The sequence below is a fragment of the Sander lucioperca genome, chromosome 10 (assembly GCF_008315115.2).
Source record: "Sander lucioperca isolate FBNREF2018 chromosome 10, SLUC_FBN_1.2, whole genome shotgun sequence".
NCBI classification, from domain to species: domain Eukaryota; kingdom Metazoa; phylum Chordata; class Actinopteri; order Perciformes; family Percidae; genus Sander; species Sander lucioperca.
This window is the reverse complement of record NC_050182.1, coordinates 38,199,250-38,222,941: the sequence shown is the minus strand read 5'-3', so window position 1 is coordinate 38,222,941 and position 23,692 is coordinate 38,199,250. Positions and strand designations below refer to the sequence as shown.

At 39.2% G+C, this 23,692-nt stretch overlaps 1 protein-coding gene and 1 long non-coding RNA gene across 3 annotated transcripts in view; both read right to left on the bottom strand.

The window, feature by feature from the left end:
- Nucleotides 1-23,692, bottom strand: part of grik2 (glutamate receptor, ionotropic, kainate 2) — a 299,478-nt gene that overhangs the window by 14,711 nt on the left and 261,075 nt on the right. The window contains exons 16-17 of one of the 2 annotated variants that reach the window (XM_036005960.1): nucleotides 10,298-10,548; nucleotides 9,988-10,015 (exon numbers count right to left, since the gene is read on the bottom strand). In XM_036005960.1, coding sequence (XP_035861853.1) covers nucleotides 9,988-10,015; nucleotides 10,298-10,548 — 279 coding nt within the window. The remainder of the gene's footprint in view (nucleotides 1-9,987; nucleotides 10,016-10,297; nucleotides 10,549-23,692) is intronic. The other variant, XM_036005961.1, reaches the window with a different exon arrangement.
- LOC118496010 lies at nucleotides 1,971-4,166 on the bottom strand. Its single transcript, XR_004898476.1, has 2 exons — nucleotides 2,731-4,166; nucleotides 1,971-2,681 (listed from the first exon to the last, which is right to left on the bottom strand). It is a non-coding gene; the product is annotated as an uncharacterized LOC118496010 (long non-coding RNA).

The window sequence follows — 23,692 nt, the reverse complement described above, 5'->3', positions numbered from 1 at the left end:
TCAAGCCCCGACGCTAAAGGAGACTTTTAGCATGAATAACAAACGCTGAATGCACATAACCAAGCGTCTGTATATTACACGATGGAAGAGTGAGAATGTGTTTGATTTCTGTGGTTGCTCTGAGGTTTACAGTATTTACCAAGTAGTTTAAGATGGCCGTTTTCATATCTGCTCTTCAAAACATTTACCATTGCCAAATTAATTCAACAGTTGTAAGAGTTAGTTATTGAACTGATTGTATTGTCAATGCAGTTTTTGAACATTGAGTTTTTCTGATTTGCACTCTGCATAGGCCTATATCATTGGTATGATTCAGGCAAGGAATTTAAACATGACAGAGGTATTTAATATCCCAGTCTGCCAGTGCTGTTGGTGTTCCCCTTCAGACTGTGAAAGAAGATTGCATGACTTAAAGCGGAGGACACCCCTTATGAATGCGCTTCATTACCACCAACTCTCTGAAGACGCTAATAATTTGACTGTAACTGTGTGTGGCTGTTAGCACTGATCTTGGTAAATTGGACTGTTTTTTGCAACAAGGCTTATTTGCATAGAAAGGGGATAATTTTGCACCAGATGTATGCACACTACCTAATTTAATATTCAAATAGCACAGGAGAACCGAGGCGATTTTTGCTTGGCAGCACAGTTAGGGGTGCATTTTACTCTTTGCGGGTACTTTGAGATGTACATGGTCTAATTTGTGCAGGTTTAGAGGCTGTGCAATCCTTTTGTGAATTTTCCCCTGAGTGTAATGTTGCCTTTTGTGCTTGTCCTTGGACTCCCAAGAATATAAGTTTAAACTTAACGTACACTATATTGACAATATAGCAAATTATTTAAGTGATGTCCAGGCAGACACCTTTATTTTTAAAGTGTGTCTTGGAGTTTTGCAGAACTGCACTTTCTGTTATGAGTTTCATCATTATGCAGAATATCCCTGTCTACTAAAAACCCATCTCCCCATCTCACTTTTGATGAGAGCTAACGTTTTTTTCTGCTGTTTCCAGTCTTTGTACTAAGCTAAACAGTTCCCAGAGCTACTTCTGTAGTGGGTGCACAGCAATAAAAGTGATCTATCTTCTGGAAGTAAACAAGCGTATTTCCCAAAGGTATGGAGAGCTCTTTTAAAGTGAACAAGTCGCCATGTAGCAGTGATGATAGAAGGTACTGAAATAATGCTAAGGGAACACACTTGAGACATGGAAAGGAAAGTCTCATAGTGTCGATAGATGAATCACAATGACAAGCCTTCAGAGGTCTATCGTTTGTAAAGTTATCAAATGTTTATTAATATTTTTTATTAAAATGTTTAACAAGTGTATGTTTTCTCCTAACAATGCTCTCATCTTGTGGCATTACAATCTGTTTAGTAAATGCAGTAGTCTCAAAAACACATATTTATGGCATTAACATGTCTATTAAACCTTTAGAAAAACTATTAGCAGTTACTCTATTGTATGGTGTATGGCTCATCCATTTATATAAATGACTATCTGCTATTTTTGCTCCTTTCTAATGTTACAGAAGTAATTATAAAATGCAAATTGCAGGGTGTGCACTGTCAAGCATGTGAAACACAACAAAGAGATGCTTAGCACCACATTTTTCAACTTGACACTTTCAGCATCATGGTGAGAAAACAACCCCATATTGTAAAAGTAGGTGGTATTCAATTATATTAGAAGCCTGGAGCAATGAAACAAAATATATGGTTGATTTTCACAGATTAGCCTGATACTAATTAGTGTTGGAGTGGAATGCACAAGCTACACATTATAGTGAATCTTCATTTTTTTAAACCAATATTTGGACTACATTTATTCAAGTATCTGCCTTTATCTAATATGTCATATTTCATATTACATGTCAGTCTGAGTCTTAAGCCACCATTATGATTAAAGTTACTTCTAAAACAGAACTGTACAAAAAAGGGTCTACAAAGGGTGGAATGCAAGTTTTTCTTTTTCTGCACATTATGCTGTTATGTTTTCTGATACATATATAAATTAGGGCTGTCAATCGATTACAATATTTAATTGCGATTAATCGTATGATTGTCTATAGTTGACTCGCGATTAATCACAAATTAATCGGACATTTTGTATCTGTTTTAAATGTACTTTAAAGGGACATTTTTCAAGTTTTTAATGGTAATGGTAAGTGGTATATGAGACTCGACGTACTCCGGTGGTCACTCAATTCACATCGAAAGTACATTTCTGCTCAAGGAGGTTTGTTTCTTTTTTTTGAAAAGGGCTTTGAGCTGCTTTTTAATGATAATTAATTTAGTTAAAAATGTAAGTAAAAAAGCCTGTTACTCAGAACGGGAAGTAAGTGTGTGGCTCTTAAAAGAGCCTTCAATTTGTGATTCAGGATCAGGTTTAACCTCCGAAGCCGTACAGGGTGCGGGCCTGCCTCTTCAGAGCGTACACCACATAGATGGTGGTCACCATCTTCCTCATGGCGTGTTGGTGACAGCATCACGGATCACGTTCTCCAGGAACACCTTCAGCACACTGCGGGTCTCCTCGTAGATCAGACCGGAGATGTGCTTCACTCCACCGTGGCGAGCCAGACGGCGGATGGCTGGATGCCCTGGATGTTATCACAGGGCACCTTACGTTTTCTGCTGGCCATCCACAATGCATGGAAGTACAACATTAATGCTGCATCGCTTCCTGATTTCCCAAAACTGCGGTACGGCCCGGTGCCCAAATAACAGAACACGTGTGCGTTAATCGCGCGTCAAAAAAATGAGTGGTGTTAAAAAGGAATTTGCGTTAAATCATTATCGCTTTAATTTTGACAGCTCTGTTATAAATGCATTCCAAGAGTTTCCCCTTATGCTAAAAAGGTGTTCGGTTTCCTCTATCTTAAAGGAACACTTTGTCAATTTCCACTTTTATTTTATGATTAAGTAATAGTGGTCATGTCTTTCAGGTGTACTACGCTTATTTTCAGAACTCATACATGTTTTTCCTATGGTCTGAGACAGTCCAAAAATATTATTAAACATGAAAAGGTCCCTCCCATATCCAAACACTGGAGTGCTAAAATTCAAATTTTGGGATGTCATCAAGTATAGTCTGGAACTGCTCCATAGACAATGCATTGGGAAAGATGTTATAGATGACACCGAGGGCCCCCAGAGGAATGTTCTGAGTGTATGGGTACATTTTCTGTTTCAGACATGAGAACACTACAATGGAATAAAGCTCATTTGGGTATAAAAAAAAGAAAAGAAAAACATTCTGAGGGTCCACAAAATGAGTCTCCCATTCATTGGCTATGGAGCGGCTCCAGACTTTACACTTAATGACATCACAAGTTTAAGACTAACTTCTCTGGTTTCTGGTTTTGAAAGAGAAAATAGCTTATGTTCACAAATATTGATTGCACTTTCCTAGCCCATAAAAGTAAAATATTGGAATTCTTAATTTAGGTGTGGTTCCCCTTTAATGTCTACAACACTTGCTATTGTATGTATATATCATTGGGCCATGCTTTGGTAGCCTAGGTTGCTTACAAAATTCACAACCACTACACCACCAATGCCAACACAAACAAGAGGGCTGGTTAGTACTGAGCGTTTGCCTAAATTAAGTTTTTAATTTTTATATGGCCAGCATGGCAACAATTATTTGTTAGCTGTTATACTGCAGTTGCAAAAGGTGGCTATGGCATTGCTTTTGATAATGGATGCTCATATTGATTGGGCACCAATTGTAATCAGTCAAAGGTTTTGAAATTAGAATTATGTTTGTATTGGGCAATTCTGCTGGATTAAAGTCCTGTGCCAACATTCAGTGCCAATGCAGGAAGCAGTGTGCCCTTTATGTAACCAAACACAAACTACCGATATGGACATTGGGGTTGTGGACACCGAATTCCTGTCCTGTCACAATCCAACAGTTAGTGTCTGCTATTTGAAAACTGTAATCATAACCTCTCCCTAACCTCAACAAGTACGTTCATTGCCTATCCTTAGCTATACCTGTACCATGGTTTATTTGCCAAATCCAAAATATGTCTCTATCTTAACCAACCAACGGCATGTGCCGATATTGTAGGAAGAAATTATTTCAATATGCCTAACTGTTGACAATGGACGTTAAAAAAAAAACTATATGTCTCCACCACAGAGACATATTGTATGTATAGGCAAGAGATGCAGATTTCAGTGGATGTGACATGTAAACCAGTCCTCAAGTCCTATTGTGTTTGCCTACTAAGGTCATCATTGACAGCCAAATCAGCCTGTCTTTAAGCTGGGCTGTTCTTGAGGGTACAACATTGAGAACAGAAGCTGCAATGCATCATATTATGCCCTGTGGGCTAGGTAGGCTCTACGAGCAGAACAGCAGGCTTTGTTATTGACTACATCAAAGTGAACAAGATTGTGGACTAAATAGACCACGAACAGAGTCAGAAATTAAGAAATCAGATATTGAGCTTCCTTCAAACAGCTGATAACCCACTTCAAACTATTTAAGTCGTCTGGGTTTCAGTGGAGAGCTTTGGAGCTCCATGATGGTCCAAATCAGGGGTGTCAAACATATGGCCCGTGGGCCAGAACCGGTCCACCGAAGGGTCCAATCAGGCCCACTGGATGACTTTGCAAAGTGTGAAAATGGCAGAGAAGTAATTCATTTCAATTCCAAATTTACCACTTTAATCTCAGAGAATATCCAAGTTATTTTTACAGTTAATGTACGACTTTAATCTTAGAGTTTTTTCTCGGAATGTTACCCCTCTCTCCCGGGTCCGTAACATTATTTTTTTTCATACAACGGCGTTAGAACGCTGTCATAGAAACAACATCAAGCTGACAAGAATCTCTGTGGCAGATAAAGTTTCTGATCTTTCTGGAGTGGTTTACTGGTCTGGCCCAATTGAGATCAAATTAGGAGTATGTGGCCCTTGAACTAAAATGAGTTTGACACCCCTGATCTAAATACTGTTTCAGAAGCGCTTTCAGCCGAAAAATAAGTTAATGAATATCAGCACATACTAGCTATAGGCAGCTTCTAAACAGCCTTCAAAACCAATATTAGTCAAACCCTATTTTATTCTAGTCTAGTGATCATATTTTGTCTACATACTAAGTGAATCACTGTGTGTAATCCAAAGCAAACGAGTGACAGCGTGTCAATTATTGCACACTCCAATCCAGGGCATGTCCACATAGCAGAGTGTATAACATGCGGCAATAGTGGCATTTGTGCATTAAACAAGTGTGCAAGAAATTAGTTGTCAATACGAGGTTTAACATAGGGTGGTATGTTATCATTTGAATAGAGAAACCTTGAGTATGAGTATGTCAGACTCTGTTCTGTTCTGTTTTGCTTGCAAGGTGCCTGTTGGGACTAATCATTCTGTCTGTTCTTATTTACCTTGTTACGATCATATCGTAACAAGGTAATTGTTCCGAATTGATGCATAACCTTGTTTGGGAATTAATGTTGTGGTGGAGCAGTGCTGTTGTGAAGCTCACACTCACACTGTGTATAACATATTTAAATGTATATGCTCCATTATAACCTGTTACTCATTACATTGTTAGATATACAAACCTTCTATTAAGGCTGGGGAAACGTAGCAAGAATGTCTTATTTGAATTCTAAATGTGTGATAGACTGAACTTTCTGAAAAAAGCACACTGAATTCAGATGTCTAAAGTGATTACTTGTTGGACAACTCAAATTATATCTGAATGTAAAAAGTGCAGTGTTTATGAGAACATTAATACATCATCCCAGTAATAATTTTGATTTGGAACACTGATTGCTAACATCATTGCCTGCACCAACCTGAGAAAATACCAATAGTAGTACACATATCAAGTTGCAAGTTTGCTATATATGGTGTTTTTAATGAATAATGGGGACTAGAATAACTATCTAAGATACTACACTAATGTAATGTACCCCAGGCAATAAGGCTACACAGGGTACTGTAATGTACACCTGGAGCACCATATAATGTTCAGCTGGGTTACTAGGGGTTTATTACCTCTGACAATAAGGGAGCAGCACCTTATATACCACTGGATGCCTTATTGCCAGGGGTATATTATGTGGGTCCCATGTACACATAATGTACTCCAGGCCAGTGGTTCCCAAAGTGGCGTCCGGGGACCCCCAGGGGTCCTTGAGGTAGTTTCAGGGGATACTTTAGTTCACTACAATTCCATCCATAAGTAATGATAGAATGTATGACTATTTTGGGTATGGGTTTCATACACTTTCTGTAATAAAACATCTAAAAGCAAAAATCCTATCAGATGGGGGACCCTGGGACAAAATCTTATCAAATGGGTGTCCCTTTCTAATTTTTGTCAGTTTAGGGGTCCTTGAAATGGAAAACCACTGCTCCAGGCAATAAGGCTGCTAAGGGTACATAATATACCCTTGGTAGCTTTATTGCCCACATTATGCAAGATCATACCCATGCGTCCTACCCCAGCCAATAAGGCTACCAGTGGTACATGCTGTACATTATATGGTGCTCCCACATTTACTACCCAAGCCAATAAGGTTATCAGGGGTATATTATGTAGCCTACCCTTGGAGCACCACATAATGTAGCCTTATTGCCCAGGGTACATTACCTCCGGTAGTAAGGCTGAGCACCAACTAATTTACCCCAGACAGCCTTATTACAAGGGGCACATAATCTAATGTAATCCAAAGGCCAATCTATGTAGGGACGGGCATTGCAAATTATCTTAATCTATAAATGCTGTGGTGTGTGGTAATGGTCTATGCTACATACTACATAGAATAGGACATTTAAAAAAGTCCTCCTGGCAGCCTTAATGCCAAGGGTACATGACATGTATGCAACATCCTACTTAAAGGTGCTCTAAGCAATGTTGGGTGACGGCACTTCCTGTTGACTTTCGAAGTATTTTCAAACAAAACGAGGCTAGCTCGCCCCTCCCTCCTCCTCATCCCATCCCCTCTCCCTCCCTCCCGTGCTTCCACGCACTAACGCCCCAACCCCTACCCCCAAATCCTTCTTGTCGGTTATTGGCTGGAACGCTGTTTGTTTTGTTTGGTGGTGCAGGTTGGCACAGTTTGTTTTTGTTGCCATTTGTGGAGCCTGGGCTGTCTACAGAGATTGTGTTTTTTTTACAGTGTGTTCAGGGGACAGGCAGCTAGCCGATAGTGAGGAGATGTTTGCTGTATGTGACAAAAAATGTTGTAGCCTAAAAAATGTGTGACATTGCTTAGAGCACCTTTAAAAGTAGATACAATTATGAGAACTTTAACTGATATTGTGGGTGTCAGTGGGCAGGTTTGTAACAGTATTTTGGTTGTACTACATCAGAAATCTGTTTAATTTGTTGATGTTATGCCTTGGATTGGCCTGCTACATTTTACCAATTTTCTATTTAGCCTCTTCTCTTAATTCATTCTGAATCTAGTTGTGTAGTTAATTACGCAACATCTTTGTACCATTTATGCAATGTCATCACGCAAACAGTGACATCATGTGCATACCCTTTGTTGTTACTTCTACTAGGATCTGAAGTTTTGTTTCACCACTAACTTCAAAAGAATACCAATTTCACAGCAAAGGGACTTGTGTTGCGATTGAAATTTAGATTTTCCCCCAACAATAACACTAACCATTAGCAACGATTAGCTTTTATGTGTTGAGGCAAATACTTGCACTAGTAGAAGCAGCAAAACAAAAGCTGCTTTAAATGAACTTTTCTTCCAAGAGATGTTTGCTTGTTCATGGTCACTTGTTGACAGCAAGTCATGGACACATTTTAGCAGGTAAACATTACTGTGATAAAGTAACATTAGTAACCCTGGTATTATGCGTTATTTCTTCACTGCTGTGCTTTCAACCCATTGATTTACCGGCACAGCCTTGGGGTGTGTAAGTGTGCTTACACTATATGTGTGTGTGCGTTCAAATGTGCATGCCAACATATTTGAGTGTTCTGAGTGTATTCACTTAAAAGAATAACACAACAGGAGTGTCTGACTCATCAATACAGGGTCACTGGGTGAAGCTAAAACACTGTACAATCAATACAATCAAATGTTGAAGGAAGTTGTTACTAACTCTTCCAGGATAAGTACTGTATAGCTCCAGAAAATGGAATTAATTTCCTCCCATGACAGCCTATTACTTTTAAGGCAAAACAACACGGGCAGAGGACTGGGTTAAAGGGTCTTGGCTCTCTTTCATCACTTAAAGTATTGGATAATAATAATTGTTCATTTGGTAATCGCCCTCAAAGATTTTAGAACATATTTTCAACTAGATGATGTCAACTTAATCAGTACACAATTCTGACAATGTGACCTTACAAGATATTGAAACAGCTTTCTAAAATGTTCTGAATTCATTTTCATTAAGTTTTACAAAATGGTCTAAGTAGCATATATGAATGACTGTGGCCATCATTTCATTTATGTGCAGTATTTACACTGGTTTACCACATACTACACACTATACAACGTGTGTATATTAGGCATGAAGTTATGTTCAAACTGATAGTTCAAATATTATCCCAGTATGCTATATCTACATAACAACTGAATTTATATCAAAAATTACATCTGAATATTAAAACTAAAACATGTTTGACTGAAAAATAAGGCAAAACTTTTTTTTTTCATTTAAAAATGTTCTTTCCTAATGTACAATAATGTACAATGTCTTGTATTTTCTTTGCTGAAGAAACAAAACTTTCTCCACCTCCCACTATGATAAATGTATATATATTTTCGGTTCAGTCTACAGTATTGGGGCGCCCTGCTGTTCACTGTCAGCTTTTGAGCTAACAATGGTGATAAAAAAACTTAAACATGTTATATAAGTGTCAAATATTTTTCTCTCTTATTCATTAGCTAGTCATAGGAAATAAATGGAGAGCTTATTAGCTTTTAGCTAACTGGCTTCTACAGTGCTTCTACTTCTTTAGCATATATCTTGCAGTGGACTGCTGCGTATAAAATATTCATAACTGCTATTTTGTCTGCTAATGCAAACACATTAAGTCATACAGAACATCCAAGTAAATACATCCCTCATTGTACAATGCCCCACTTGTGACTCGGAAATAAATAAAGATACATTTATAATGTCACGTATAAAGGACATACTATGTTATATACATAATTATTTATTTCACAGGATATACTTATGTATTGTAATTCATTTTTTATACAGTTACAGCTGCATTTAGCTTAAAGCAGACCTGTGTTAAAATGAGTAAAGCAGTTTAGATGTGTCTCGCAGCTGAATAAGTCTGGGTTAAGATATATATTTTGTATAGTGTCCTATAAAGAGTTAGTAACTGGCTCAAGGTTTTGAGCTGGACTAAGTGAAACTGAGCATTTACGACAGAATTGGGTCCATACTGAACACAGACAACCCAGGTTTATACATTCCTGGTGAGATTTCACTGTTTCATTATTTTTTTAATGTATTTACAGTTGCCCTAAGTATTTCTCCGGTGGTGCAGGCCATTATATCAGCAACTATTCAGTGTCAGTGTGATAGCTTCTAAAGTTCTAGTCAAACAACACAATCTTGTGTTGTGTTACTGCACTGATTTAGAAAGCACTATATATGAGCTAAATGCCACAAATAAAAACAGTGAGAATAGTTACATTATTAGCAGAATGGAAATGGACAGCAGAAGTGGGGAGGTGTGTGTTAGTGATGGGGCTATTGATGACATGGCTCATGCAGCAGAGCAAACCTTTGCCATACATGTGCCTGTGATCCAACTGTATATTACTGCCAGCACTCCAAATGTTTTATTAAACTGCTCTTAGTGTTCCCATTCCCTCAGGAGTGTCAGGAAAAAATCATAAAAACAGTTCAATAGTTTTGGGGAAGTTTTAGATCATTTAAGATTACAATAGAAAAAACATTTCTGGAGTTTTTCTTGAGGTCATTTGAGATGGTGGTTAAAGTCTAGCTTGGATCCATGGTGACAGCAGAATTCCTCACGTTTCTTATCTCGTTGTCGCCATTGGGCCTAAGTGAATAAATGCAGAGAAACCAACCCTTATCTTACTGCATATGATATAGCACTGTCATTATAGTGTGAGTTTCCGCAAATTGGCAAACAAATGATTTCTTTAAATTATAAATCAGAACATATATTTAGCATGTATTTTGTTTGATTTTGTTAGCATTTATAGATTATTTTTGCCATGAGACTGCCTTTCATAGGATATGTGGTTATAGTAAGAAATTCTGCTATCATTGTTGTAAATACAGTAAGAAAGCAGAGATGAAAGTCAGAGGACATTCTTACCTTTTCAAGTTGTGCATTCTGTTTGGACTTGTAGAGGAACTCTCCCACGGCTACGAATATGGAAAGGACAAGTCCAGCGGCCAGGACGATGAAAATCCCTCCGATGTTCTGCACCCCGAGGGCGCTGGCCTCCTTACTTTCCTCCTCGGGACAGCCATTTCCTCTCCACCACTTCTCCTTCATCATGTGCAGCTTTCCTTCCTCCTGAAGCTGCAGGATGGCAATAGTGATCTTATCTCTGTATGGAGAGCCTAAAGGACCAAAAAAAACATGAGGTCAGCGTGAGCAACCAACATGACTGAATCAGTGCCTTTACCTTATCTGTGCATGGAGGACACAGATTGACACCTTTATAGAATATTGTCTTTGATGATCAGCCAAAGTGAATCAACCAAACACGTGAAAAAGTAATTGTGGTGTAGAGAAAATACTTCACTTGTATAGATAATACCAAGTTAATGTGTGCGTCTTGCGTCGTAATGCTACTGTCCATCACCCAGGTGGGTGCTACACATTGGTGGTAGAGAGTAGTTTAGGGAAGTATATGTTTTAATTTAGTTTTGAATGGCAAACACCCATCAAATATCTAAACTAAAAACCAATTAGTTAGGTTCCACGACCCTACAATAGTCAGAAAAACCTATATTATAATGATTACACAAACAGGTCTTGAGGATTTTTAATAATTTACATGTTCTCATCTAATATCACAGTCATATCAACCTTTTTCTATTGGTGCCTCATTAGCATCTGGAAATGACTTCATGTATAAAGCTCATCCTAGTCATGGTCCAGCTGTGTAACATTTTGAGTATTGCAAAGCAATACATTGTTGATAATATTAAAGATAAGATTTCCAGTATTCAGGCACTAAACACTTGTCTATTCTGCCCAATACAGCTTTTACAGTTTGTGTTCCAGAGTCTCTATTAAACTGAAATATTTCTCAGAAGATATTTAAAAACAAACGCTGTATAAATCATGTGAGTTTCTCCCAGTGCAGAGAGGGGCATCAATTCAATACCAGAATTGTATAAAAGCATTTAATTTGACAGACTGTAGTTGGAGACATTGTCTGGCTTAGCCTTGTTTTTGTTTTTTTCCACACAGCATTCCGGGAGTTTATTGGGATTTCTTTAAACCAATCACAATCGCCGGACAGAGCTATGGTGCCACAGCAAAATAGCCTCGGGAAGGAACTAGTTTTGGTGGAACATGTGTACGTTCAAAAGTTGTTTTAGTCGTGCAACAGAAAACTCTGATTGGACAGATAGTCTAGCTAGCTGTCTGGATTTACCCTGCAGATCTGAGGAGTAGTTTACCATAGTCCTCATAAATCCAACAGAGTTTATAATGCCAACACAAAGAAAGAGGAAAGTATCCGGCCAAAAAGAGGGACATCCGGCGGAATTTCCAGCGGCACCGGAGCAATCCTGGAAGTGGAACGTCGTGGCTATAGACTACCTGGGTTGTGACTGACATATATACTGTAAAAAGTGGTGCATTTTTTAGAGGGCCACACAGGAACTGCACCTGTCTTGTTTTGGCTGACACAGCTCCCGAATGCAGATAATAGGAGAACAAATAAACTAAATTATGTGTAAAATAAATGTTAACTCAATATATTGCAATTTAGGGTGCTTTCACACCTACCTCATTTGGTCCGGACTTTTGGACTTCTCAGTTTGATCCAAACCAAAATTACAGGTGTGAAACCTCCCCCTGACCAAACAGCCAAACCTTGGTCCGACGAAAAGTGGTGGTATCAGTCTGGATCAAACTGAGCCATGGTCCGGTTCGCTTCTATTGTGAAAGCTTTTTCTTTTTGATGGTTCGGACTTTCACACCAAATACAGGAGGTTCTGGCTGGCTATCGCCGTATTGTAATTGAAGCGTAGCTACTTTTAGGAATAGCTCAGTGCTTAGTGTGTACGTAGTGTTACAATATTAATATTGGTCTTTCAGGTAATGGGCAGGGTCAGACTGATGTGACATGAGGGGGGAGTGGTTGTGTGCCGATTTAACCTGGAGAGTGACAGGTGTGTGGGATTATTGCTATTTTGGAGGAAGTGGAAAAGACCGGGGTCTCAAGTGAAAAACACTACGAAAGACAGAGGACCGAAAGACTTTCTTGTTTTCCCCACTACAAACGTTTATATATACATCTTTTTTTAAATCTGAACTGAGACAACAAAGGGGGAGCGGGGCTGGCCCGGCAAGGACGCCAACGGAACGGAGCCAATTACGACAAAAACATCCACCGGATTGGAAAAGGGTATTTTACAATAACTTTGAATGCACCGCGAGGCTACCAGTTTCAAGTGAACGCATCGTCTGTGTTGTTTTTCCAACAACGGCAGCTGCACACTGCTTAACGTCCCGCTGTTGGATCCTCTACAGCAGGGGTCTTCAACGTTCTTTAAGCCAAGGACCCCTTAACTGAAGGAGAGACAGAGCAGGGACCCCCTACTACATATATTGTATTAAATGAAGTTACATATTAAACTGGGCCTACAATAACGTGTAGGGCGGCCTAAAGCCTTTATACATGTATACCCCTTTCTTGCATAGAATACTAAGCTATTAAAAAAATAATTGTTGGCATGATTTTATAAATCATGTTTTAATGTTAAACATACATGTGGCACTGTGAATCCTCAGGATGAACCATATCTATTGATCTTAGTGACTACCTTACCTATAGGTCAGTTAGCCTATCATCAGTGAGGATTTTTCACAAATAGATTGATTTATATTTGCTAATAATATGTTGGATTTATGTTAAGACATTTAAAAAAAATGTAAAACTTAAAAAATATTAATAATTTGGTGGCCCCCCTGCAGTAACTCCGAGGACCCCCTAGTGGTCCTGACCCCCTGTTGAAGATCTCTGCTCTACAGTGAAATACAGTCACACTTTACACTGTTTAGCTGTCAGCATTTTAACCGTGTTTACTCCAGCTACTAGCTAACGGTAGGCTAATGTTAGCTGCTGTCGAGTGTAGTGTTAACTAGCGTCACGTGCAGCGATGCTTCTGTTGCCTCTAACGTCCGTTAGAGAGCAGCGCAGGCATATCAGTGGCACCGAAATGAGGCACCGAAATCTGCGTTGCTATTCGGACTGGTAGATACCGGTCGTGCCATATTAGCACCAGGTCTCGGTACCCAACCCTACTCAAGACCCAAGTAAAGTTCCCGCATCTTGCTTCTCAACAATGGAACAAAGCAAAATGAGAATCGAATCGAAAAAGAATCGGATGGAAAAACTCATGTTTTCATTCCGTTGTTGAAACTTATTTTTCTACTCTTATGGATCAGATTTGCTGCTTTTTTTATTCCATGCTTTGGTTTTAAAGCCTCCTCGGTCCTACCTCTGGAAAGCACTCTCTACTTTGCTGTGTATTTGTGTATTTCAGTTGAAACCCCATTATATTTCAATGAGCATTCGGTACATTCCAGTATATTTCATTGCACATGTTTAACAATGTAAAATATTAATGCTAATGTATGGCATTACCATTTCATTGTCCCCACAGGCCCAACAACATTAAACTAATACACCTGAAATACATCTGTGGGGCTCATTCTACATCTATAACTGTAATTGTAATTAAAACCAGTTGCCATGGTTAATCTGTGCTAATGTTTGCACTGTGCACTGTTACCTTGGCTTAATAAGTTATTGTACCCAAAGCAAGACTTGAAATGTTTCCGTCTGCCCATGTGGAATGTCTGCAGAGTGCTCAATGAACCCCCTACCTCCCTTCTCCACTCAGGTAAAGCACTCCAGCACCTTCCCCTGCTCTGCTGATCAAAACCAGCCACATGTCAAGATCCCTGATTAAACCTGAAGGGTGAAGCCTTGTTAAAAAAAAAAAAAAAAAAAAGCTCCCAGTCCCAGTCTTCTGCAGTACAGCCAATACACTGCAATCAGGATGTCAATGCAGCTTGAATTATTAAAAAAAAAAACTAATAACACCTATTATTGCAAACACTTGAATGAAGTTGAATGAACTCTCTGAGGAACACAGGGGGCGAAACATGTTTGGATGAGAAAACATTAGCAATTGGCTAGCTCCAGTGGAGTAGCGATCTCTGTGATTAGTAGTTAGTATGCAGAGCCAGTTTGGAAACAGTATTATGTAGTGGACCCAAAAGACCCGAAACAGTGACAATGATCAGCCCCTACTGAAGTGGCGCTTTGAGCCGCGGCCCTCAGACTCGTGGCAGCGTGGCTGCAGTCACAAGGCTGTGTTCACACTCTTTAACATCTCTTCTGTCCTTCATCTCTGCCCAAGGGTTTCTGCTATGTGACTGTTTATTTCAGAACAAGCCGGCCAACATGCTTCAAAAGCATCTATTACCATGGTGATGGCAAATGTGAATCGCACTCTGGTTCTAGTTATTCATTGTCATCTACAGTAGATAGATCCCCTTCAGCTCCTGAGTTGAACATGTGTGTCACATAAATCACTTGCTACGACAAAGAAACAAGCATTCTTGAAACTGGGCCAGCTTTGCCTGATCAAAACAAATGGAAAGACCTCAGTAATATCATGTATACTACTGTATATGAACATGAGCATCATGTCACACAGTCAAGACCTGTGCTGCACTGTCACTGTGCCACGTTTTTTGGCAAGTGTCATAAACCACATTGACATGATCATGAAATGGGTCTGATCCCTACTGACCCGCTGAGTTGAAAATCGAGAAACTGTGTTTCCTTTAGATGGGTTTTATATTACAGTTGTAAAATATACTGCACACCATCAGATCCTCCACCATTTTCATACAAAAAATCAGATGGCATTACGAAGCTGGCCTCGGCTGTAAAACTTGAATGCTCCATAAACACAATAGGCCTTTATACTCAGTTGCAAATAACTGATAAGTTTGTCTAGTCACGAGGCCTAAGTATGGCAGTATCATATGATCGCTCCAATCCTTTGGTTCAGAGCAGGAAACGTCAAGAGCTATTCATGCTTCTTCAATAAGTCAATGCCCATCTCTCTCGTTTTCTTCTCCTGAAACTCTGATACATGCCTTCATCACATCCAGACTCCACTACTCCAATAGCATTATTTATGGTACATCATACCAACGTCCTTAAAGTGCCCATATTATGAAAAAATCACTTTTTCTGGGATTTGGGGTGTTATGTTGTGTCTCTGGTGCTTCCACACACATACAAACTTTGAAAAAAATCCACCCATGCTGTTTAGAGTGAGATACAGTTTCTGAATGTGTCCTGCCTTCAGTCTCTGGGTGAGCTGTTCAAAATCGGCACGGCTTGTGACGTCACAAGCTGAAACAAGCAGGCTAACCGCAACCATTAGCTCGTAGCGTTAGCATGCTAACGCTAGCATGCTACCTCATTCTCAGTAGCAAAGCACTGCTACAACACACACAAGTTCACCATAATCTACAAAAGAACTACTTACATGTGTGCCCTCATTTAGAAGTCTCCCAGCTAATCCTGCCTTGTAACTGACCAAAGTTGTAGAAACAGCCTTTCTTTTACTGTCTATGGAGCTAGCTAGCTGACATGATCTACATCTGAGCTACTGGGCATGTGCAGTGCAATCAAAGATAGTACAGAAGAAGAAGAAGAAAAGAGGTCTCACTCTGTAGCTAAAACAGAGACCAGCTGAAAAGAGGATCTGCAGCAGTGAGAGAGAGCGGTGCAGTACAACACAAATATGGTGTTTTTTGAAAATTAAACCATGTAAACCTATTCTGGTACAACCTTAAAATACAATTATGAACCTGAAAATGAGCATAATATGGCTGCTTTAATGAACTCTAGTACATCCAGAACTCTGCTGCTTGCCTGCTCACTCACTCACACTCCTGTGACCACATCGCTCCCTGTCCTAAAGAACCTCTGCTGACTCCCTGTCTCTCAACGGATTTAATTCAAAGTGCTTTCCATAGTCAGTCCTCCTTTGACCTTGCTGGTCAACTAAAGCCTGACATCCGGAAGGATGTCAGTCTCCTTCCGCTCTATGTGTGTTACTGTTCTCAATATCCCTTCCAAAGGATTTTGGAACAACAAACTTCAACTACACACTGAAAATGGCAAGTTTCAAAGAAAATTTTGATTGTGCAATAAGGCAGGCCTGCTTGGTTCTTTCGGCGAATGATTGTGAAGATTTACAAAGAATGTGTTTACAGCATTTGCTCTCTAACTGGCACGTTTTGGATTGCTGTGGGCTAAGTACACACTTGTAAGAGCAAATTACATTTAACCATGTATCCAGACAATTTATATAGCTCAGTTAAATTCATTTAATATTTGATGTGGCGTTTTCTTTTGCGGGGTACAAACTGCTGTTCTGTGGGTGCGGCTCTGCATCCGTGGCTTAGCGCTGCCCAAGATGCAAACAACCCAGAACGTTCTTTTTTCTTCTTTCTCAGAATGTATGTGGTGTTGCCAGACTTTACTCCACAGCGCTGTGGAGATTATACCTGGGATGAGAGTCACAACTGTGACTGCACCAATCCGTTAATGCTCAAGAGGTTCGTCAAAACTCATCTTTTTAGAACAGCTTCATTTAATATTGTGTGCTACCTCATGCCTTTAGTTCTGCCAGGATCTTTTTTAATTTAACTTGGTTATTCCTTGAACAAGTATCACATTCCTGCTAGTAGAAAAATGTACTTAAAAAGGCAACAAGATTTTACACCTCCTATGTTTCATATTTGGAACATTTCCAGACGACTTGTATCCAATCATATAGATGGTGCTGAATTGTCATGCAGATTTAGGGTACATGAGCTGGTTTAAAATTATTCTTTTGATGGTTTTATATGTAGCAATCAAATATTTCATACAGTATGTAGGGATTTCCTTCATGTTTTATTGTTTGTAGTACTAGTTCCTTTTTTTCAGTTTTTCAATGATTTTTGCTCTGGCAGGATCTGAGTGTTGCTGCACTATACAGGAACTTTGTGGAAAATGCTGGCTAGATATATTGAAGAGTTCATTTGTAAAAACAGAAAAAGGCCATTTAAAAATGAATAAACCAACACAAAAGATGATTGATATTCCCTTGAGTGCACAATAAGAAAAACATGATTTGGTATCAAAACAACCCAACACCAATTTCATTGATATTCCCTTGGATTAGACACAAAGAAATTATGATTTAGTAAAACAAACAACTCCAATCCTGACGCTTTGTCACAGCCCACAGCGTTTGATACCGAGCCACAAGGCACCTTCAAACAACACAGGACTTTCACCCAGGAGACTGCGGCTCGTGTCCTGTCCTATCCACTTTACTTACGTTACGAACGTGCTTATTTTAACCCCACCCACAATGTTTTACTAACCCTTACTAAGTGGTTTTGTTTTCCTAAACCCAACCATGTAGTTTTGTTTGAATTGCACTTAAACATTTGGACAGAGTCAGGCTCGCTGTTTCCCACTGTTTCTAGTTTTTATGCTAAGCTAGCTAACTAGCTGCTGGCTGTAACTTCATATTTACCATACACACATGAGAGTGCTAGCAATCTTCTCATGTACTATGGACATCAGGGGCGTAGCACAAAATTCTGGGCCCTGTAGAAAGGCATTCTCTACGGGCCCCTCCCCGCATCCACAGCCATTCATTTCTAGCATCTTTTTGGGCCCTTCTCACATGAGGGCCCTGGGTACTCAAGTTCCCCCCAGTCCGACACCCAAGCAAATACATGTTATTTTACAAAATGTAGAATCAATTAAAATCTCCTTCCTTCCTTTTCGAGTAGTGTAAATCATGTCCAGAATAGTTGTAAAATCAGAAACCAACTGATTCATGAAATAGGGCGTAATGCTTTTAGACAAATTCATTTTACAATTTTTCAGGTAGTTTAAATATTCAGTTATTCAAATTTGATTTCTCTACGCCATCTAAGATTTGCATCTTATCTTTATATGTTTTCTACATTTGATTATATATTTGCCCCTGTATGACTACATGTAGTATTCTCATTCAACACCCCTTTTTTTTGAGAATGAATTACTAAGCGCCAGCTCTCAAAATGTCTCCTATTTCAGATTTGATTCCTTTTTCCAGTCCTAGATACAGGATGTAAACTAAATTTATATTCTTTTTCTTTACTCCTTGACATGGGGTTTTCGTCTAAATGTAAATTGGTTTGTGATGTACTATAGGTATTATCTTGAGTTGGGTGGGGTGTGCACTTATCTAGTTGACTGCAACCACACATGTGACAACTTCATCCTTGAGTGACTATTTATTGATCAATTGAGTCCTCTGTCACCGACCAAGGGAGAATTTTGTCTTGAAATGTTATTCTTTCATTATGTACAACAGTTTAAGCAAATCACAGTGTTGTGAGGCTGTGGGAGATTTAAAAAAAAGAAAAATCATAGTTTTGACACACTCAAACACAAATTACACAAAGTTAGGTGCTTAAATTAAATACTCATGTAAGTTGCTTTTACTCAAAATCTGACTTGACTAATTATGTCCTTGTAGTCCTCATTTCTTTAATTTTGATGTTCACACTGATTACTCATCATCAGATGCGCTCACATAAGGAAAAATAAACTGAATGTAAATATGATGCTGCACACATTGCTGTGGTAATAGTCTCGCAATGCCAGACCTTCCTCCACAGCTCTGCACCGGAACTATCCTGTAAATCAGTGATCTTCAACAGGGGGTCCGTGACCCCTAGGGGGTTCTCAGAGTCATTGCAGGGGGGCCGCCAAATCATTGTTTAATAACTTTTTGAAAGTTCTATCCCCCCAAAATTAAAATAGGCTGAAAATACACTAACATGAATCCAACATGTTATTAGAAAACAACATTGACGATACGATAACTATAGCCACTATGGTAGCCATCCACAGATACAGTTAAGCTTAAGGATTCACTGTGCCTTCCACATGTATGTTTGACGTTTAAACATGATGATATAAAATATGTAAACAGTTTAGTATTGTAGGGCAACTTACAAGATTACACTACACGTTATGTTAGGCCTAGTTTAATATGCAACTTAATACAATATACTGTATATACATCAATCAAATCTCACTGGGAGTGAAGATCTAGTGAGATTTTTCTCCTGAGTCTGGTTGGCTGATGGATGGAGAAATGTGTTGTTATCCTTGTCAGTGCTCAACAGAATATGTTAATTTGTGAGCTGCATGTGTGCCCACAAAAGAGCTGCTTAATCCTTCAATTCAGGGAAGAGTGCAGAGTGAAGTGACAGGCCATACTGAAACCAGAATAAAACACATAGATGTAATCTGCCAGATCAAAGCAGAGTAATAGCACACCGATCCCTGATGCATTGTCTTTCGATGAAGAAAATTCAAATGTGCTGCAATGTCTTACACTCTGAAGACGTGTATTTTTAGCCCACCAAGTGCTGCTCTCTGTAATACATCGAAAGATTTGTTTTGCATGGAACAAACACAAAGAACAGCAAATAAATGTGTATTTCAAATGTTATTGCTCAAGGGGTTTTGATAAACTGGAAACATCATAGATTCTGTTTTATAAATAGGCAGCCGCTTTGGATTTGAGTTTCCTCTTACCATAACCTCGTACCTTTTTTAAAAGATAAATGTAACAGATGCAATTTGGTATATATAAGCAGTTTTTGAATTGGGACAGTACTCATGACACATTTGATTTCTGTCCAACTGAGTGCTATTACTTTATAACCTAGTACTGATATCTTTTCATGAATGTAGATACACATGATGTGGAAACTCTAATTGTCAGGAAAAATAGGCTAGTTTCCTGCTCCAACAAGCCACGAGAATAGGCCAAAATGTGCAGCTGCTGGAAGTACAAAATGTGGTCTAGTTTGGTTAAAAGGTTGCTGGAAGCCTCTGTCCACAAAAGGTTTCAACAGAGCTTCGCAGGTATTAGGGTACCTTTGATTAGGAGAAAGGGAAAAATCAATGTGTGTCCTTTATACACTGAAGCCTGACTCTCCAATTTCTTGACTACTTTTAAGTAGTTCAAAAGAATGATTTTTGTACATACTCTGTGCCCTCACATGCCATATGTGCATGCTATGAAAGCTGCTGGTGTAGAGCACAGGCACCTTTTTTATTCCATGTAAAGCTATGTCATGTTCCATAACTAAATCACATAACTAAAGAAAAACATGATGACTTAAAAATCCAGAGGAATCTATTTAGAACCCAAATCGACAAGTGGAAAATAATCCAAGCTTAACGAAAGTAGGAAGGCCACTTTTCATATGCCATATATCTGGGCGGCTGCCACATGTGATTTCAGTAGCCTCTTTTACACATAGATTTGCAATACTGCCGCAAAGAAGATCCGGCAGAATGTCGCCCCAGTGTGTGATTTTAGATAGCATGATGCGTTCTGGAAGCAAAAGAGGCTTGACATGTAACACAACACAGTCTTGTCACTGTCTAGTGTCTATATGTATGTGTGTGTGTGTGTGTGTGTGTGTGTGTGTGTGTGTGTGTGTGTGTGTGTGTATGTCATGTAGTCCTGCCGTGCCGGCTCTCCCTTTTACAGACGTTGATTCCGCTCTGTGACTACCTCCGCTTCCGGTATTCCGTGTCCGTACCTTTTGTTAAGAGCTAAGCAGTAATCTCAAAACATTCCCACCTTGAACAGGCTGTGTGAAATGGGGCTAGTGTCTGATTGAAGAGACCCACATCCACTCCTCTAACTCCAGTTTTCATCAGAACCAGCTGAGTGTAGGGCTGTACCCAAATCTGAGTTTTTTAATTGGAATCAGATTTGGCTATTCAATACGAAGATTCAACTATTCATTCCTGTTTTTTCTAGTAGACATCTGACAATCATAAGATCCATTGGCAGGAGTTTCAGTGAGGATTTCGACCACATTGACAGTCAAATGTGGTGAAATGCAGTCCGCCACAGTTTCATAATGACCCCAAAATATTTTGTCACTTCTCAAACAGGTGGCAGTCCACGCAGTCTGCCCAGGGCGGGTCATTGACTCACATTTTCCTCCGTGGCGGTGCTGGCTTGGAAAGGCTCAGGGTGAAGGTGGCTCTTGGCTCAGTTCGTAAGCTTTATAGCACCAAAGTATGGGGTTTAATAGCTTAAGACTCTACATATGTCTTTTCAGCTTTTCATATGTACTGTAGATGTACATCTGCCCATTGGATATACTATATATTCTTTGCAAATTTTGCACTAAACCCATTCAGCCTTTTTTCTTTAGCAAGAGCAACTTTGTATGTATATATATATATATATATATATATATATATATATATATATATATATATTAATGTTTAATATATTTTTGTTTATGTATGCAATTTTCACCAAGGCAAATTCCACATAAGTGTACCTATTGTGGCAATAAAACCATTTCTGATTCTGATGTAGTGCACCCTATATCAAATAAAGTATTTATAATTCGCTCAGATGACCTCTTGTCTCCACTAATAGAGGTGATATACTGTATCAGTTTGGGAATGGTGGTAAATGTCTTTAAATGCAGTGCCCTCCAGAGAATCAATGTCCCTGCTGCATCTTCATTCTGTGTGCGCTCTATGTCTAATATCCTTTCTTTCTCTATCACACACATCCTAGAGTGTGCTCGGGAGGTGGCGAAAGTGGCGGGGGGTTGAGTGTTGGGGTTTGAGGTGGGGGGTAAAGCGCCGCAGGTCACGTTGGAGATCTTCTATCTCACAGCAATGCATTCTCGAATCTTCCTGTTTATGATGCAAAGCTGAACAGCCCATCGGGCAGCCGCAGAGACGACTGGAAGGACAGCAGTCTGCTGACAAGCAGCGCATACACTTCCCCCTTAGCCTGTTTGATTAATGCAGCCTAATGAAGCTAAATGAAGACTGATACTCATCACGGAGAGAGACAAAGAGAAAAGAAGGATGATGAATAGTGCAGAGCCTCCTGAGACTACAGTCAGGGCAGAGGAGGAGACAGCGGCTGCGCAAGCTGTCTGTAAAACATAAACCTAAAGAGAGAAAAAGAAGAAAACCAATCTTCGCTTCGCACTCTGAGACTGTTCATTCCCCTGCCTGGATCCCAGCAGACAGCCACGCTACTGCCGCTTGGGCAGATGCGAGACATTGAAATTGCCATGATGAAAAGAGAATATATTTTTTTATCTTAACTGCTTTTTGTTCAGTTATAATTAGGGCTGGGTACCGAATTCAATACTTTTTAGGCACTGACCGAATTGCCTCTAAAGTATAGAGAATCGAAAAATGCCTCGTCATTCAATACCCAATTTCAATACCTAAGGAGTAAATCGCATCAGCGTCAGTGAGCCAATAGGCATGCAGCATTCTTCTACCAAGATCTAATAATGCTGCTGATTGGCTGTCTAATGCTACACGGCGTAGAGACACGCAGGAAAAACTATATGTTAAGCACAGAGACGGGGCTCACGTAGTAGGAGCTGAAAAATAAATAAAAAGATTAGTGCCGTAATGTGTAATGTTGGAATTTCTTTTTGTTTTATAAAATTGGTATCGAAAGAAGTATGGCTTATGAACCGGTATCGAAGTCACGGTATTGGTATCGGTACCGGTATTGAATGTTTTTTTAAAACAATTTAATTGGAATTAAGTTTACATATGCTTAAATTTGTTTTGTTTTTTTGTCCTTACATATTTGCAATTTATTGTTGCATTTGTATTGATCTTGTGTGGTCACTGCTGCGAAACCAATTGCCCCTTTGGCAACAAATAAAGTTATACTTGACTTGATTTTTTGAACGATACCCAGCCCTAGTTATAATTAGGGATGGCTTGATACCATTTTCTCATTTCCGTACCACATTTCACTATGGACACATAACCAGTTTTCCTCTAAAATGTGTATAACCTTTCAGGTATCTAGCCTATATAAAAATATGATGCAGACATTGTCAATTGAATAAACACACAGTAATATCAATTTAGCAATACTGCTGCTCCCTTACTATTGGACTTTTACTAATTTTCCATGCATTTTGAAAGGAATTCTCTGACTTCTTGTACAGACTTCATCGTCTGGTGAATGTTAATATTCACAGCAAATGTCATGATAATCTGGCCAATATAATTGTTAAGATATCAAAATGATAGAGAGACAGACTAACCATCATGCCAATTCTTATATTTTTGCATTCTGTTGCATGTGTCATTGGGTTATGTAGATTTAGGTTATTTAACTACTGACCCACCAGTGGGCACGTCATTACAAACGTACGCTGTGCAGCCAAACATTGTTCAAATGTACATCATTTTGCTGGGGTAATATGTTTATAATTATAAACAGACATCTGGAATATTTCTAATTGATGGAATGGTGCAGACATAGCAAATATGGAGTCTCTCAAAAATTTGCATATTTCACGTAGTGTTGTGACTTTGCCATCACAGGTAAATGGAGAATG